Source organism: Girardinichthys multiradiatus, chromosome 9 (genome assembly GCF_021462225.1).
Source record: "Girardinichthys multiradiatus isolate DD_20200921_A chromosome 9, DD_fGirMul_XY1, whole genome shotgun sequence".
In the NCBI taxonomy this organism is placed as follows: Eukaryota; Metazoa; Chordata; class Actinopteri; order Cyprinodontiformes; family Goodeidae; genus Girardinichthys; species Girardinichthys multiradiatus.
Genome location: NC_061802.1, coordinates 23,313 through 41,738, shown reverse-complemented (window position 1 = coordinate 41,738; position 18,426 = coordinate 23,313). Strand labels below are relative to the sequence as shown.

Genomic DNA, 18,426 nt, shown 5'->3' with positions numbered 1-18,426 from the left:
CCCTGGTGCTCTGCTGCTGGAGCCCAGCCCAAAGCTGAAGCCAAAGTTAAGTGTCTTGCTGAACAGTTCAAACAAGACTGTGCAAACGGGTCAGACATCTTAGCACCTGATACTTATTGCAGAATTCCAGCAGTGCAATAATTTAAGTGTGGATATTTCAGTGTATATATATATATATATATATATATATTACACTGCTCAAAAAAATAAAGGGAACACTTTATAATATAATAACACATCCTAGATCTGAATGAATGAAATATTATCATTGAATACTTTGTTCTGTATAAAGTTAAATGTTCTGACAACAAAATCACACAAAAATCTTCAATAGAAATTAAATTTATTAACCAATGGAGGCCTGGATTTGGAGTCACAGACAAAATTAAAGTGTAAAAACACACTAGAGGCTGATCCAACTTTGATGTAATGTCCTTAAAACAAGTCAAAATGAGGCTCAGTATTGTGTGTGACCTCCACATGTCTGTATGACCTCCCTACAACACCTGGACATGCTCCTGATGAGACGGAGGATGGTCTCCTGAGGGATCTCCTCCCGGACCTGGACTAAAGCATCCACCAACTCCTGGACAGTCTGTGGTGCAACGTGTGGATGGAGCGAGACATGATGTCCCTGATGTGCTCAATCAGATTCAGGTCTGGGGAACGGGCGGGCCAGTCCATAGCTTCAATGTCTTCATCTTGCAGGAACTGCTGACACACTCCAGCCACATGAGGTCTAGCATTGTCCTGCATTAGGAGGAACCCAGGGCCAACCGCACCAGCATATGGTCTCACAAGGGGTCTCAGGATCTCATCTCAGGACCTAATGGCAGTCAGGCTACCTCTGGCGAGCACATGGAAAGAAATACCACCCCACACCATTACTGACCCACTGCCAAACCGGTCATGCTGAAGGATTTTGCAGGCAGCAGATCTCTCTCCACGGTGTCTCCAGACTCTGTCACGTCTGTCACATGTGCTCAGTGTGAACCTGCTTTCATCTGTGAAGACCACAGGGCGCCAGTGGTGAATTAGACAATCCTGGTGTTCTCTGGCAAATGCCAAGCGTCCTGCACGGTGTTGGGCTGTGAGCACAACCCCCATTTGTGGACGTCAGGCCCTCATACCATCCTCATGGAGTCGGTTTCTAACCGTTTGTGCAGACACATGCACATTTGTGGCCTGCTGGAGGTCATTTTGCAGGGCTCTGGCAGTGCTCCTCCTGTTCCTCCTTGTACAAAGGTGGAGGTAGTGGTCCTGCTGCTGGGTTGTTGCCCTCCTACGGTCTCCTCCACGTCTCCTGGTGTACTGGCCTGTTTCCTGGTATCGCCTACAGGTTCTGGACACTACGCTGACAGACACAGCAAACCTTCTTGCCACAGCTCCCATTGATGCGCCATCCTGGATGAGCTGCACTACCTGAGCCACTTGTGTGGGTTGTAGAGTCCGTCTCATGCTACCACGAGTGTGAAAGCACCACCAACATTCAAAAGTGACCAAAACATCAGCCAGAAAGCATCGGTACTGAGAAGTGGTCTGTGGTCCCCATCTGCAGAACCACTCCTTTATTGAGTGTCTTGATAATCACCAAAGATTTCCTCCTGTTGTCTTTTCCATTTGAACAACAAGATGTGAAATTAATTGTTAATCAGTGTTGCTTCCTAAGTGGACAGTTTGATTTCACAGAAGTTTGATTTACTTGGAGTTATATTGTGTTGTTTAAGTCTTCCCTTTATTTTTTTGAGCAGTGCATATATATATATATATGTATATATGTGTATGTATGTATGTGTATGTGTATGTATATATATATATATATATATATATATATATATATATATATATATATTGAATTCTGATTGTCTGCTCAGGTCTCTCTCGGGGTGTGGCCTTCATTCGTTATGATAAGAGGTCGGAGGCCGAGGATGCAGTTAAACACCTGAATGGACACGTGCCGCCCGGCGGCTCTGAGCCAATCACTGTGAAGTTTGCTGCTAACCCCAATCAGGGCAGGAACTCCATGGTGATGTCACAGCCATACCAAGGTCAATCACGGCGCTTTGGGGGTCCAGTCCATCATCAAGCACAGAGGTTCAGGTGAGTAATCAGATTACTGTTGGAACTTACCTGAGATGGAGTGATCTGATTGGCTGCTAATGATGACCTCCCCATTCACTGGTCTGCTCTATCCTCTTATTCACTTCCTCTTTGCTTCCAGGTTTTCTCCAATGACTGCTGACCACATGGGTACAGGGGGTGGAGCCTCTGGGAGCCCGTCCTCCGGTTGGTGCCTGTTCATCTATAACCTGGGCCAGGATGCCGACGAGGGAATGCTGTGGCAGATGTTTGGGCCGTTCGGCGCCGTCGTCAACGTAAAAGTGATCCGTGATTTCAACACCAACAAGTGCAAGGGTTTCGGTTTTGTTACCATGGCGAACTACGAGGAGGCCGCCATGGCCATCCACAGCCTGAATGGGTACCAGCTGGGAGACAAAGTCCTGCAGGTGTCCTTCAAGACCAACAAGGGACACAAGTAACCAGTCTACTGCATTGGGTGGACAGGGCTAAGGATCACATGTTGTAGTTTTCCTTTTAGTTTTTTTATTAGCATGCACAGCTTTTTATTTTTGAGGTGAAACTCGATCCGACACAATTCTCTGAACTTTCCTACATCTGTCCTCAAATTGGACCTGCAGGACATTTGGATCTGAAGGGTATTTGGTCCTACAGGCTGATTGGACCTGAGATGTATCGCTCCTGCACACTGATGGGCGACTGCTAGCCTGAAACCAGAAGTATTCTGCAGAGATGGTTGGAGTTTCAGCCCCCAGGGTTCTGTTTGTTTTTTTCTTCTTTTTTTAGAACGTGACAGTCCATTTTTATGTGAAAACGTTTCCACCCCGCAGAATTGAGCAATCGGTAAATCAATCATTAAATGTCATCTGATGTGTTCTAGTGGCTGAAGGTTAATAAAACTGCATCTGAGCTGAGAGAGATTTGAGGAGATTCCTTCAGGTCAGCTGTCAGTGGAAAAAAAATTGTCTCTTTGTAGAAAAACGAGCAGAACAGGTGGAAGACATGCAGTAATTTTACTTTTGTTAACGTTTTATTTTTCATCCTCAGTGTGATATTGATTTTAATAATAAATCCGTTCATGTAAAACATGCTGGGATGTATGAATTCATTTACATGAAGCTTTCTTAAGGCTCTGGGAGGCCTGCTTTTAAATGTTGTCATTTTACTCTGGGACAGAGTACCCTCACTCATGGTTGCATTTTCCATTCTCATTGAGGTCAGCGCGGCATCATGGGACATTTTTGGTTTCATTTATGTTTTTGGTCATTATCTTTTATATGGTGGTTCATGGGTAGGACATACGTAGGTCAACAGAAAGCCCTGGATTAGACAATCGCGCCAATATATGGTTAGGCCTCATCATCTACTAAAGCTGGCTGATTCCGGGCAACTAAAGCAGGTTGAATCCGGGCAACTAAAGCAGGTTGAATCCGGGCAACAAAGCAGGCTGATTCCGGGCAACTAAGGCAGGTTGAATCCGGGCAACTAAAGCAGGCTGATTCCGGGCAACTAAAGCAGGCTGATTCCGGGCAACTAAAGCAGGCTGATTCCGGTCAACTAAAGCAGGTTGAATCCGGGCAACTAAAGGAGGCTGATTCCGGGCAACTAAAGCATGCTGATTCCGGGCAACTAAAGCAGGCTGATTCCGGTCAACTAAAGCAGGTTGAATCCGGGCAACTAAAGGAGGCTGATTCCAGGCAACTAAAGCATGCTGATTCCGGGTAACTAAAGCAGGCTGATTCCGGGCAACTAAAGCAGGTTGAATCCGGGCAACTAAAGCCGGCTGATTCCGGGCAACTAAAGCAGGTTGAATCCATGCAACTAAAGCAGGCTGATTCCGGGCAACTAAAGCAGGTTGAATCCGGGCAACTAAAGGAGGCTGATTCCGGGCAACTAAAGCAGGTTGAATCCATGCAACTAAAGAAGGCTGATTCCGGGCAACTAAATCAGGCTGATTCCGGTCAACTAAAGCAGGTTGAATCCGGGCAACTAAAGGAGGCTGATTCCGGGCAACTAAAGCATGCTGATTCCGGGTAACTAAAGCAGGCTGATTCCGGGCAACTAAAGCAGGCTGATTCCGGGCAACTAAAGCAGGTTGATTCCGGGCAACTAAAGCAGGCTGATTCCGGGCAACTAAAGGAGATTGAATCCGGGCAACTAAAGCAGGCTCATTCCGGGCAACTAAAGCAGGTTGAATCCGGGCAACTAAAGCAGGCTGATTCCGGTCAACTAAAGCAGGTTGAATCCGGGCAACTAAAGGAGGCTGATTCCGGGCAACTAAAGCATGCTGATTCCGGGCAACTAAAGCAGGCTGATTCCGGTCAACTAAAGCAGGTTGAATCCGGGCAACTAAAGGAGGCTGATTCCGGGCAACTAAAGCATGCTGATTCCGGGCAACTAAAGCAGGCTGATTCCGGGCAACTAAAGGAGATTGAATCCGGGCAACTAAAGCAGGCTGATTCCGGGCAACTAAAGCAGGTTGAATCCGTGCAACTAAAGCAGGCTGATTCCGGGCAACTAAAGCAGGTTGAATCCGGGCAACTAAAGAAGGCTGATTCCGGGCAACTAAAGCATGCTGATTCCGGGCAACTAAAGCAGGCTGATTCCGGGCAACTAAAGGAGATTGAATCCGGGCAACTAAAGCAGGCTGATTCCGGGCAACTAAAGCAGGCTGATTCCGGGCAACTAAAGCAGGCTGATTCCGGTCAACTAAAGCAGGTTGAATCCGGGCAACTAAAGGAGGCTGATTCCGGGCAACTAAAGCAGGTTGAATCCGGGTAACTAAAGCAGGCTGATTCCGGGCAACTAAAGCAGGTTGAATCCGTGCAACTAAAGGAGGCTGATTCCGGGCAACTAAAGCAGGCTGATTCCGGGCAACTAAAGCAGGCTGATTCCGGGCAACTAAAGCAGGCTGATTCCGGGCAACTAAAGGAGATTGAATCCGGGCAACTAAAGCAGGCTGATTCCGGGCAACTAAAGCAGGCTGATTCCGGGCAACTAAAGGAGATTGAATCCGGGTAACTAAAGCAGGCTGATTCCGGGCAACTAAAGCAGGTTGAATCCGTGCAACTAAAGGAGATTGAATCCGGGTAACTAGAGCAGGCTGATTCCGGGCAACTAAAGCAGGTTGAATCCGGGCAACTAAAGGAGGCTGATTCCGGGCAACTAAAGCATGCTGATTGCGGGCAACTAAAGCAGGCTGATTCCGGTCAACTAGAGCAGGCTGATTCCGGGCAACTAAAGCAGGCTGATTCCGGGCAACTAAAGCAGGTTGATTCCAGGCAACTAAAGCAGGCTGATTCCGGGCAACTAAAGGAGATTGAATCCGGGCAACTAAAGCAGGCTGATTCCGGGCAACTAAAGCAGGTTGAATCCGGTCAACTAAAGCAGGCTGATTCCGGTCAACTAAAGCAGGTTGAATCCGGGCAACTAAAGCAGGCTGATTCCGGTCAACTAAAGCAGGTTGAATCCGGGCAACTAAAGGAGGCTGATTCCGGGCAACTAAAGCATGCTGATTCCGGGCAACTAAAGCAGGCTGATTCCGGTCAACTAAAGCAGGTTGAATCCGGGCAACTAAAGGAGGCTGATTCCGGGCAACTAAAGCATGCTGATTCCGGGTAACTAAAGCAGGCTGATTCCGGGCAACTAAAGCAGGCTGATTCCGGGCAACTAAAGCAGGTTGAATCCGGGCAACTAAAGCAGGCTGATTCCGGGCAACTAAAGCAGGTTGAATCCGTGCAACTAAAGCAGGCTGATTCCGGGCAACTAAAGCAGGTTGAATCCGGGCAACTAAAGGAGGCTGATTCCGGGACACTAGAGCAGGCTGATTCCGGGCAACTAAAGCATGCTGATTCCGGGCAACTAAAGCAGGCTGATTCCGGGCAACTAAAGCAGGCTGATTCCGGTCAACTAAAGCAGGTTGAATCCGGGCAACTAAAGCGGGCTGATTCCGGGCAACTAAAGCGGGCTGATTCCGGGCAACTAAAGCAGGTTGAATCCGGGCAACTAAAGCAGGCTGATTCCGGGCAACTAAAGGAGATTGAATCCGGGCAACTAAAGCAGGCTGATTCCGGGCAACTAAAGCAGGCTGATTCCGGGCAACTAAAGGAGGCTGATTCCGGGCAACTAAAGCAGGCTGATTCCGGGCAACTAAAGGAGATTGAATCCGGGTAACTAAAGCAGGCTGATTCCGGGCAACTAAAGCAGGTTGAATCCGTGCAACTAAAGGAGGCTGATTCCGGGCAACTAAAGCAGGCTGATTCCGGGCTCCTAAAGGAGATTGAATCCGGGCAACTAAAGCAGGCTGATTCCGGGCAACTAAAGGAGATTGAATCCGGGTAACTGAAGCAGGCTGATTCCGGGCAACTAAAGCAGGTTGAATCCGTGCAACTAAAGGAGATTGAATCCGGGTAACTAAAGCAGGCTGATTCCGGGCTACTAAAGCAGGTTGAATCCGGGCAACTAAAGGAGGCTGATTCCGGGCAACTAAAGCATGCTGATTCCGGGCAACTAAAGCAGGCTGATTCCGGTCAACTAGAGCAGGCTGATTCCGGGCAACTAAAGCAGGCTGATTCCGGGCAACTAAAGCAGGTTGATTCCAGGCAACTAAAGCAGGCTTATTCCGGGCAACTAAAGGAGATTGAATCCGGGCAACTAAAGCAGGCTGATTCTGGGCAACTAAAGCAGGTTGAATCCGGTCAACTAAAGCAGGCTGATTCCGGTCAACTAAAGCAGGTTGAATCCGGGCAACTAAAGGAGGCTGATTCCGGGCAACTAAAGCATGCTGATTCCGGGCAACTAAAGCAGGCTGATTCCGGTAAACTAAAGCAGGTTGAATCCGGGCAACTAAAGGAGGCTGATTCCGGGCAACTAAAGCATGCTGATTCCGGGTAACTAAAGCAGGCTGATTCCGGGCAACTAAAGCAGGTTGAATCCGGGCAACTAAAGCAGGTTGAATCCGGGCAACTAAAGCAGGCTGATTCCGGGCAACTAAAGGAGATTGAATCCGGGCAACTAAAGCAGGTTGAATCCGTGCAACTAAAGGAGAGGGAATCCGGGTAACTAAAGCAGGCTGATTCCGGGCAACTAAAGCAGGTTGAATCCGGGCAACTAAAGGAGGCTGATTCCGGGCAACTAAAGCAGGTTGAATCCGGGCAACTAAAGCAGGTTGAATCCGGGCAACTAAAGCAGGCTGATTCCGGGCAACTAAAGGAGATTGAATCCGGGCAACTAAAGCAGGCTTATTCCGGGCAACTAAAGCAGGCTGATTCCGGGCAACTAAAGCAGGCGGATTCCGGGCAACTAAAGGAGGCTGATTCCGGGCAACTAAAGGAGGCTGATTCCGGGCAACTAAAGGAGGCTGATTCCGGGCAACTAAAGCAGGCTGATTCCGGGCAACTAAAGCAGGTTGAATCCGTGCAACTAAAGGAGATTGAATCTGGGTAACTAAAGCAGGCTGATTCCGGGCAACTAAAGCAGGTTGAATCCGGGCAACTAAAGCATGCTGATTCCGGGCAACTAAAGCAGGTTGAATCCGGGCAACTAAAGCAGGCTGATTCCGGGCAACTAAAGGAGATTGAATCCGGTTAACTAAAGCAGGCTGATTCCGGGACACTAGAGCAGGCTGATTCCGGGCAACTAAAGCAGGCTGATTCCGGGCAACTAAAGCAGGCTGATTCCGGGCAACTAAAGCAGGCTGATTCCGGGCAACTAAAGGAGATTGAATCCGGTTAACTAAAGCAGGCTGATTCCGGGACACTAGAGCAGGCTGATTCCGGGCAACTAAAGCAGGCTGATTCCGGGCAACTAAAGCAGGTTGATTCCGGGCAACTAAAGCAGGCTGATTCCGGGCAACTAAAGGAAATTGAATCCGGGCAACTAAAGCATGCTGATTCCGGGCAACTAGAGCAGGCTGATTCCGGGCAACTAAAGCAGGTTGATTCCGGGCAACTAAAGCAGGCTGATTCCGGGCAACTAAAGGAAATTGAATCCGGGCAAATAAAGCATGCTGATTCCGGGCAACTAGAGCAGGTTGAATCCGGGCAACTAAAGGAGGCTGATTCCGGGCAACTAAAGCAGGCTGATTCCGGGCAACTAAAGGAGATTGAATCCGGTTAACTAAAGCAGGCTGATTCCGGGACACTAGAGCAGGCTGATTCCGGGCAACTAAAGCAGGCTGATTCCGGGCAACTAAAGCAGGTTGATTCCGGGCAACTAAAGCAGGCTGATTCCGGGCAACTAAAGGAAATTGAATCCGGGCAACTAAAGCATGCTGATTCCGGGCAACTAGAGCAGGCTGATTCCGGGCAACTAAAGCAGGTTGATTCCGGGCAACTAAAGCAGGCTGATTCCGGGCAACTAGAGCAGGTTGAATCCGGGCAACTAAAGCAGGCTGATTCCGGGCAACTAAAGCAGGTTGAATCCGGGCAACTAAAGGAGGCTGATTCCGGGCAACTAAAGCATGCTGATTCCGGACAACTAAAGCAGGCTGATTCCGGTCAACTAAAGCAGGTTGAATCCGGGCAACTAAAGCAGGTTGAATCCGGGCAACTAAAGCAGGTTGAATCCGGGAAACTAAAGCAGGTTGAATCCGGGCAACTAAAGCAGGTTGAATCCGGGCAACTAAAGCAGGTTGAATCCGGGAAACTAAAGCAGGCTGATTCCGGGCAACTAAAGGAGATTGAATCCGGGCAACTAAAGCAGGCTGATTCCGGGCATCTAAAGCAGGCGGATTCCGGGCAACTAAAGCAGGCGGATTCCGGGCAACTAAAGGAGGCTGATTCCGGGCAACTAAAGGAGGCTGATTCCGGGCAACTAAAGAAGGCTGATTCCGGGCAACTAAAGCAGGTTGAATCCGTGCAACTAAAGGAGATTGAATCCGGGTAACTAAAGCAGGCTGATTCCGGGCAACTAAAGCAGGTTGAATCCGGGCAACTAAAGCATGCTGATTCCGGGCAACTAAAGCAGGTTGAATCCGGGCAACTAAAGCAGGCTGATTCTGGGCAACTAAAGGAGATTGAATCCGGTTAACTAAAGCAGGCTGATTCCGGGACACTAGAGCAGGCTGATTCCGGGCAACTAAAGCAGGTTGAATCCGGGCAACTAAAGGAGGCTGATTCCGGGCAACTAAAGCATGCTGATTCCGGGCAACTAAAGCAGGCTGATTCCGGTCAACTAAAGCAGGTTGAATCCGGGCAACTAAAGCAGGTTGAATCCGGGCAACTAAAGGAGGCTGATTCCGGGCAACTAAAGGAGGCTGATTCCGGGAAACTAAAGGAGATTGAATCCGGGCAACTAAAGCAGGCTGATTCCGGGCATCTAAAGCAGGCTGATTCCGGGCAACTAAAGCAGGCGGATTCCGGGCAACTAAAGGAGGCTGATTCCGGGCAACTAAAGGAGGCTGATTCCGGGCAACTAAAGGAGGCTGATTCCGGGCAACTAAAGCAGGCTGATTCCGGGCAACTAAAGCAGGTTGAATCCGTGCAACTAAAGGAGATTGAATCCGGGTAACTAAAGCAGGCTGATTCCGGGCAACTAAAGCAGGTTGAATCCGGGCAACTAAAGCATGCTGATTCCGGGCAACTAAAGCAGGTTGAATCCGGGCAACTAAAGCAGGCTGATTCTGGGCAACTAAAGGAGATTGAATCCGGTTAACTAAAGCAGGCTGATTCCGGGACACTAGAGCAGGCTGATTCCGGGCAACTAAAGCAGGCTGATTCCGGGCAACTAAAGCAGGTTGATTCCGGGCAACTAAAGCAGGCTGATTCCGGGCAACTAAAGGAAATTGAATCCGGGCAACTAAAGCATGCTGATTCCGGGCAACTAGAGCAGGCTGATTCCGGGCAACTAAAGCAGGTTGATTCCGGGCAACTAAAGCAGGCTGATTCCGGGCAACTAAAGGAAATTGAATCCGGGCAACTAAAGCATGCTGATTCCGGGCAACTAGAGCAGGCTGATTCCGGGCAACTAAAGCAGGCTGATTCCGGGCAACTAAAGGAAATTGAATCCGGGCAACTAAAGGAAATTGAATTCGGGCAACTAAAGCATGCTGATTCCGGGCAACTAGAGCAGGCTGATTCCGGGCAACTAAAGCAGGCTGATTCCGGGCAACTAAAGCAGGCTGATTCCGGGCAACTAAAGCAGGTTGATTCCAGGCAACTAAAGCAGGCTGATTCCGGGCAACTAAAGGAGATTGAATCCGGGCAACTAAAGCAGGCTGATTCCGGGCAACTAAAGCATGCTGATTCTGGGCAACTAAAGCAGGTTGAATCCGGGCAACTAAAGCAGGCTGATTCCGGGCAACTAAAGGAGATTGAATCCGGGCAACTAAAGCAGGCTGATTCCGGGCAACTAAAGCAGGTTGAATCCGGGCAACTAAAGGAGATTGAATCCGGGCAACTAAAGCAGGCTGATTCCGGTCAACTAAAGCAGGTTGAATCCGGGCAACTAAAGCAGGCTGATTCCAGGCAACTAAAGCAGGCTGATTCCGGGCAACTAAAGGAGATTGAATCCGGGCAACTAAAGCAGGCTGATTCCGGGCAACTAAAGCGTGCTGATTCCGGGCAACTAAAGCAGGTTGAATCCGGGCAACTAAAGCAGGCTGATTCCGGGCAACTAAAGGAGATTGAATCCGGGCAACTAAAGCAGGCTGATTCCGGGCAACTAAAGCAGGTTGAATCCGGGCAACTAAAGGAGATTGAATCCGGGCAACTAAAGCAGGCTGATTCCGGGCAACTAAAGGAAATTGAATCCGGGCAACTAAAGCATGCTGATTCCGGGCAACTAGAGCAGGCTGATTCCGGGCAACTAAACCAGGTTGATTCCGGGCAACTAAAGCAGGCTGATTCCGGGCAACTAAAGGAAATTGAATCCGGGCAACTAAAGCATGCTGATTCCGGGCAACTAAAGGAAATTGAATCCGGGCAACTAAAGGAAATTGAATCCGGGCAACTAGAGCAAGCTGATTCCGGGCAACTAGAGCAGGCTGATTCCGGGCAACTAAAGCAGGCTGATTCCGGGCAACTAAAGCAGGCTGATTCCGGGCAACTAAAGCAGGTTGATTCCAGGCAACTAAAGCAGGCTGATTCCGGGCAACTAAAGGAGATTGAATCCGGGCAACTAAAGCAGGCTGATTCCGGGCAACTAAAGCAGGTTGAATCCGGGCAACTAAAGCAGGCTGATTCCGGGCAACTAATGAATTTCTAATACAGGTCCTTCTCAAAAAATTAGCATATTGTGATAAAGTTCATTATTTTCTATAATGTAATGATTAAAATTTAACATTCATATATTTTAGATTCATTGCACACTAACTGAAATATTTCAGGTCTTTTATTGTCTTAATACGGATGATTTTGGCATACAGCTCATGAAAACCCAAAATTCCTATCTCACAAAATTAGCATATCATTAAAAGGGTCTCTAAACGAGCTATGAACCTAATCATCTGAATCAACGAGTTAACTCTAAACACCTGCAAAAGATTCCTGAGGCCTTTAAAACTCCCAGCCTGGTTCATCACTCAAAACCCCAATCATGGGTAAGACTGCCGACCTGACTGCTGTCCAGAAGGCCACTATTGACACCCTCAAGCAAGAGGGTAAGACACAGAAATAAATTTCTGAACGAATAGGCTGTTCCCAGAGTGCTGTATCAAGGCACCTCAGTGGGAAGTCTGTGGGAAGGAAAAGGTGTGGCAGAAAACGCTGCACAACGAGAAGAGGTGACCGGACCCTGAGGAAGATTGTGGAGAAGGGCCGATTCCAGACCTTGGGGGACCTGCAGAAGCAGTGGACTGAGTCTGGAGTAGAAACATCCAGAGCCACCGTGCACAGGCGTGTGCAGGAAATAGGCTACAGGTGTCGCATTCCCCAGACCTGGGCTACACAGAAGCAGCACTGGACTGTTGCTCAGTGGTCCAAAGTACTTTTTTCGGATGAAAGCAAATTCTGCATGTCATTCGGAAATCAAGTTGCCAGAGTCTGGAGGAAGACTGGGGAGAAGGAAATGTCAAAATGCCAGAAGTCCAGTGTCAAGTACCCACAGTCAGTGATGGTCTGGGGTGCCGTGTCAGCTGCTGGTGTTGGTCCACTGTGTTTTATCAAGGGCAGGGTCAATGCAGCTAGCTATCAGGAGATTTTGGAGCACTTCATGCTTCCATCTGCTGAAAAGCTTTATGGAGGTGAAGATTTCATTTTTCAGCACGACCTGGCACCTGCTCACAGTGCCAAAACCACTGGTAAATGGTTTACTGACCATGGTATCACTGTGCTCAATTGGCCTGCCAACTCTCCTGACCTGAACCCCATAAAGAATCTGTGGGATATTGTGAAGAGAACGTTGAGAGACTCAAGACCCAACACTCTGGATGAGCTAAAGGCCGCTATCGAAGCATCCTGGGCCTCCATAAGACCTCAGCAGTGCCACAGGCTGATTGCCTCCATGCCACGCCGCATTGAAGCAGTCATTTCTGCAAAAGGATTCCCGACCAAGTATTGAGTGCATAACTGTACATGATTATTTGAAGGTTGACGTTTTTTGTATTAAAAACACTTTTCTTTTATTGGTCGGATGAAATATGCTAATTTTGTGAGATAGGAATTTGGGGTTTTCATGAGCTGTTTGCCAAAATCATCCGTATTAATCAGAATCAGAATCAGAAAAGCTTTATTGCCAAGTACGTTTTTGGACATACAAGGAATTTGTTTTGGCGTAGTCGGTGCAATACAATACAAATTAAACAGTATAAACATATCTACAATATAATATAAATATATGTGCACAGTTTTAAGTGAGTGAGAGTAAATATAGAGCAGTATAAGATGCAAGAGCAATACAACAGTGCAGGTGATCATTGTGCAAGTAAAGCAGGAGTCCAAGCTGAGCGTTAATGTAACGCATAGAGTTGCAGGTTACAGGTGTCCTGTCAGCAAAAAAAGGGGGGGTGTGGGGGAAAGGGAGAGTGTCAAGGTTGTTTCTGGGCTTTGTTAACCAGGCTGGTGGCAGATGGGAAAAAACTGTTCTTGTGGCGTGAGGTTTTGGTCCGGATGGACCGCAGCCTCCTGTCAGAGGGGAGAGTCTCAAAGAGTCTGTGACCGGGGTGGGAGGGATCAGCCAGAATCTTCCCGGCCCGCTTCAGGGTCCTGGAGGTGTACAGTTCCTGGAGCGACAGTAGACTGCAGCCAATCACCTTCTCAGCAGACCGAATGACACGCTGCAGCCTGCCCTTATCCTTGGCTGTAGCAGCGGCGTACCAGATGGTGATGGAGGAGGTGAGGATGGACTCAATGATGGCTGTGTAGAAGTGCACCATCATAGTCTTTGGCAGGTTGAATTTCTTCAGCTGCCGCAGGAAGAACATCCTCTGCTGGGCTTTCTTGATGAGGGAGCTGATGTTTGGCTCCCACTTGAGATCCTGGGAGATGATGGTTCCCAGGAAGCGGAAAGATTCCACAGTGTCAATTGTGGAGTCACAGAGGGTGATGGGGGCAGGTGGGGCTGGGTTCTGCCTGAAGTCCACAACCATCTCCACTGTCTTTAGAGCGTTGAGCTCAAGGTTGTTCTGGCTGCACCAGTCCAACAGATGGTCCACCTCCCATCTGTACGCAGACTCATCACCATCAGAGATGAGTCCGATCAGGGTGGTGTCGTCCGCAAACTTCAGAAGCTTGACAGACTGGTGACTGGAGGTGCAGCTGTTGGTGTACAGGGAGAAGAGCAGAGGAGAGAGAACACAGCCTTGGGGGGAACCGGTGCTGATGGTCAGGGAGTCAGAGACGTGCTTCCCCAGCCTCACGAGCTGCTTCCTGTCAGACAGGAAGTCAGTGATCCACCTGCAGGTGGAGTCAGGCACACTCAGCTGGGAGAGCTTCTCCTGTAGCAGAACTGGGACGATGGTGTTGAAGGCAGAGCTGAAATCCACAAACAGGATCCTGGCGTAGGTTCCTGTGGAGTCCAGGTGCCGGAGGATGAAGTGAAGGGCTAGGTTGACTGCATCATCTACAGACCTGTTGGCTCTGTAGGCAAACTGCAGGGGGTCAAGGAGGGGGTCGGTGATGTCTTTTAGGTGTGAGAGCACAAGGCGCTCAAAGGACTTCATCACCACAGAGGTCAGGGCGACGGGTCTGAAGTCATTAAGCCCTGTGGTCCTTGGCTTCTTGGGAACAGGGACGATGGTGGAGGACTTGAAGCAGGCTGGCACATGACATGTCTCCAGTGAGGTGTTAAAAATGTCTGTGAAGACTGGAGACAGCTGATCAGCGCAGTGCTTCAGGCTGGCTGGTGAGACAGAATCCGGACCAGCAGCTTTCCGGGGGTTCTGTCTCCTGAAGAGTTTGTTGACGTCCCTCTCCTGGATGGAAAGAGCCGTCCTCGGCGTGGGTAGGGGGCTGGTGGGGGGGAACTTCAGGGTGGGGGTTGGAGGTGCCAAGGCCCCTCTTGAGGTTGGGGAGGTGGGGGTGGTGGATTGTGGCTGCAGCTGTTGGGGGGCGTCGTGGGAGATGGTTGCAGGACTGTCCCTTTGTCTTTCAAAGCGGCAGTAGAACTCGTTCAGGTCGTTGGCGAGGCGTCGGTCGTTGATGGAGTGGGGGGCTTTCGGCTTGTAGTTGGTGATTTGCTTGAGCCCTTTCCAGACAGACGCAGAGTCGTTGGCTGAGAACTGGTTTTGGAGCTTCTCAGAGTACAGTCGTTTGGCCTCTTTCACTGCCTTGCCAAACTTGTACTTAGCCTCTCTGTATATGTCTTTGTCCCCACTCCTGAAGGCCTCTTCCTTATCCAGTCTTAATTACCTTGCAACTGTAATTAAGACAATAAAAGACCTGAAATATTTCAGTTAGTGTGCAATGAATCTAAAATATATGAATGTTAAATTTTCATCATGACATTATGGAAAATAATGAACTTTATCACAATATGCTAATATTTTGAGAAGGACCTGTACATACTGTGGTCAGTTGCAAGGTAATTCTCAAAGCTTATAAGCTACAGTCAAATGTAAAACATTTATTTTAGTCTTAGTCTTCAATGCATGAACCAGTTTCTTGGTATATCTGATTGTGAGTTAACCTTACTGAGGAAAAAGAGGGGCACAGACGTCCCTTCACAAATCAAAGGTCGAAGCGTTCGTAAATGGTTTATGGTCCAGCATTGTCTCTCTCCTTATAACCTATGATTCAGCCATTTTTAATAAACCAAATCAACACATCTAAATGGAGCCTCAAAATGTACACGATAAGTCACATGATAACCAATCACTTCTATATCTATGGTTTTCCAAATAGCCTGACGTTTTTCCATAAAAGGGTTTAAATAAATGAGGGTCTTAACTACGTTTGCTCGGTTGTTTTTTTTTTCTTTCTCATTTTTTCAGTCATTCCATGTGTTTTAGTTCTGGCATTTTTTTTTACGCTGTGATTAAACTACAAGATCCATAATGCAGTGCAGCAGAATGTCCTGTCAGACCCAGAGCCCTATATTGATGTCTCAGAATATGGGGCTTGTCAGAGAGAATGTAGCGTAGCACATGTAGCCTTCCTCACAAACCTGGAACAGTTTTATTGTTGACTGTTTGGGGCAGACATGCCGGGCTCTGGACCAGGCGCCATGCAGCTCCTCAATGGTCCCAGTCCAGTCTCTCTTGCTCTCCCTGGTGCTCTGCTGCTGGAGCCCAGCCCAAAGCTGAAGCCAAAGTTAAGTGTCTTGCTGAACAGTTCAAACAAGACTGTGCAAACGGGTCAGACATCTTAGCACCTGATACTTATTGCAGAATTCCAGCAGTGCAATAATTTAAGTGTGGATATTTCAGTATATATGTATATATATATATTGTTGAAGCCGTCTCTGCTTCCCCGGGTCCGTTAATTTGGGTACAGGTTTCAAAGAGTGAAATAAACACAAAATACAATCTACTTATGTTCGCCTCTGCAGAGTGAGAGATGGAGAGCCAAGCAGCTGCAAACCCATCTCTAATCAACTCTTGCTTTCAGCTCGTTTTATTCAGTCTCTAGGGTGTGTTCAACATATAGATATATCATGTCACACATGTATAACATAACATAACAGTCCAAATAAGGAATACTTCTGATTGTAACATGCAACTCATCCTCCCCTGTCCTCTTCTAATTTATGACCTTGCACTCCCTATGTTTTCACTCCCCTAGTCCCCTTCTATGCTTCACTCCCTAAGCTTGACCCCCCTATTTCCACACATTCCAGTTACACACATAGTTTAAATTCTACAATTCCCCTTTTGAACTCTCATAAAAGAGTTCACAATCTAAAATGTCCTTCTAAAAATAAGTAGAAATAAGTAAAAATATTACTGTACCACCTGTAAGAGAAAAAAATCATTAAACAACATGCATGCATCATATTATGCGTCCATGAATTCACACTCTGAGTCCTCATCCTGGTTATAGTCAATTTGCAACAGCGGCATCGTTATCTTTGGATCCTTCTGCTCAATTGCAGAGGTGATGAGGCGCACCATTAGAGAACGAATGCATGGGACACAGCAACATCCACAGGTCACCATTATAGCCACAAATACTGCAATAGAAATCATAACCTGAAAAAGATACAGAAACATCAAAATGTAATATAAAATATAAAATGTTCGCCAAACGGTTTCTTCTGGGGTGGGAGGGAAACTCAATCACTTCCGCCTTTTCTTCTGCTGTTCTTTCTTCTCTTCAGCTCCCAGGTGTAGACTGACCTGGAGCGTTGCGTTCTCTCACCCTGGGGATTATTCTGCCCCTTCAGTGGTGTGAGAAATCTGATCTTCAGCTCTCAGGTGTAGACTGACCTAGAGCTAATTTCTCTCACCCGGGGATAATTCTGCCCCTTCTTGGGTGAGAGAAGTGAGATTGTCTTCTCCTGTGTTTTCGCTCAGATCTTCCTGGATCTGAGAAAGGGATCGTTGAGGTGGTTCTGCTCCTGCACACTGGCTCCAGTGGTACCAAGTAGCGGCTTTGCCCTTCAGCCTGACTGCATGGGTTGTCCTCTCTGTGACCTGGAATGGACCAGTCCACCTTGGCTGTGACCACTTTCTTTTGATGACTTTCAGGAGGACCCACTCGGCTTCTGAAGTAGTAATTCCAACCCTGGTCTCTGGTTCTGCTGGGATCTGTTTGGAGAAAACTGTAACAAGACTGGAGAGATCTGTAATAATCACGATGAGACATAGATTGTTCACACTCAGTGAGAAACAGTAACCTTGTTTGTGGACCTGGGAATGGCCTCCCTGTTTGCAGCTCATGTGGGGTTAAACCATGTTTCTGATTTACAGAACTCCGTATAGACATCAGAGCTAATGGTAAGGGAGTAACCCAATTCATTTTGGACTGTGCACAGATCTTAGCCAATTTGGTTTAAAGGGTTTAATTCATTCTTTCAACCTTCCCCTGTGTTAGGTATTAATTAGTCAACTCAGAGGCAAGAACGACACAGAGTCAGTTTTTACTTGCGGCAAGGCTAGCTCTGCAGTACAGACCACAAAGTATTAGCACCCCTCCCTCTCCATCTACACATGCTAGCTCACACACAGCTCAACAAACATTCAGGGTGTGTGTGTGTGGGGTCAGAAAGGCCAGGGCCCACGCGTCCCGATCCCAAGCAGAAAGAGAGAGGGAGTGAGGACTCGTACCAGTCGCTAGATGTTTCTGATAAAAGCATAACTCACTCTTGTCTCCGTCTCCCTTCCTGTGGCATGTAAGGAGGGAAAAGCACTTGGAGCTGACATGAGTGATAAACAATACAAAAGTTTTCAAACCCTAACACCCTGTGACTGTGGATGGTACACATTACCAAATGAGTGTTTCAGTCCCAGAAATCTTTCCACTTCCTTGAGTTCCTCATTTTTGAAATGTGTTTCGTTGTCAGACCTTATTTTAGCTGGAAACCATGTCTAGGGATATAATGATTTATCAAACACTTCACCACAGATTTGCTGTCTTCCTTTTTTGTAGGCCACGCCTCTGGCCATCCAGTAAATGCATCCAAACACACCAACAGATATCTGAACCCATTCACTCTCAGTCATGTCTGTATAATCAATGATAACCTCTTTTCCTGCTATTGGGTCTACTGGAAACTTTCCAGGTGCTGGCTTCAAGGTTGATCTGGTATTGAACTGCCTGCACATCTCACATGAATTAATCCAATGCACTGCCATTGGTTTCAAAAAAGGATGCCACCAGTGTTCGAGATTTTTCAACATTTGCGTTGTTCCCACATGTCCTACTCCATGCGCTTCTTCTAGAGCTACTTTGGTAAGACCTGGTGGCAAGATGGGACGTCCGTCTGGGCTTCTCCAGAGACCATTCTGATCCTCTAAGCCTCCTCCGGCCTTCC

General features: G+C 47.9%; 1 protein-coding gene across 1 annotated transcript in view; it reads left to right on the top strand.

The window, feature by feature from the left end:
* Nucleotides 1-3,167, top strand: part of LOC124873970 (ELAV-like protein 1) — a 29,440-nt gene extending 26,273 nt beyond the window's left edge. Inside the window, exons 7-8 of the mRNA XM_047375070.1 lie at nucleotides 1,875-2,100; nucleotides 2,222-3,167. Coding sequence (XP_047231026.1) covers nucleotides 1,875-2,100; nucleotides 2,222-2,540 — 545 coding nt within the window. The 3' untranslated portion in view covers nucleotides 2,541-3,167. The remainder of the gene's footprint in view (nucleotides 1-1,874; nucleotides 2,101-2,221) is intronic.
* The last annotated feature ends 15,259 nt before the right edge of the window (nucleotides 3,168-18,426 follow it).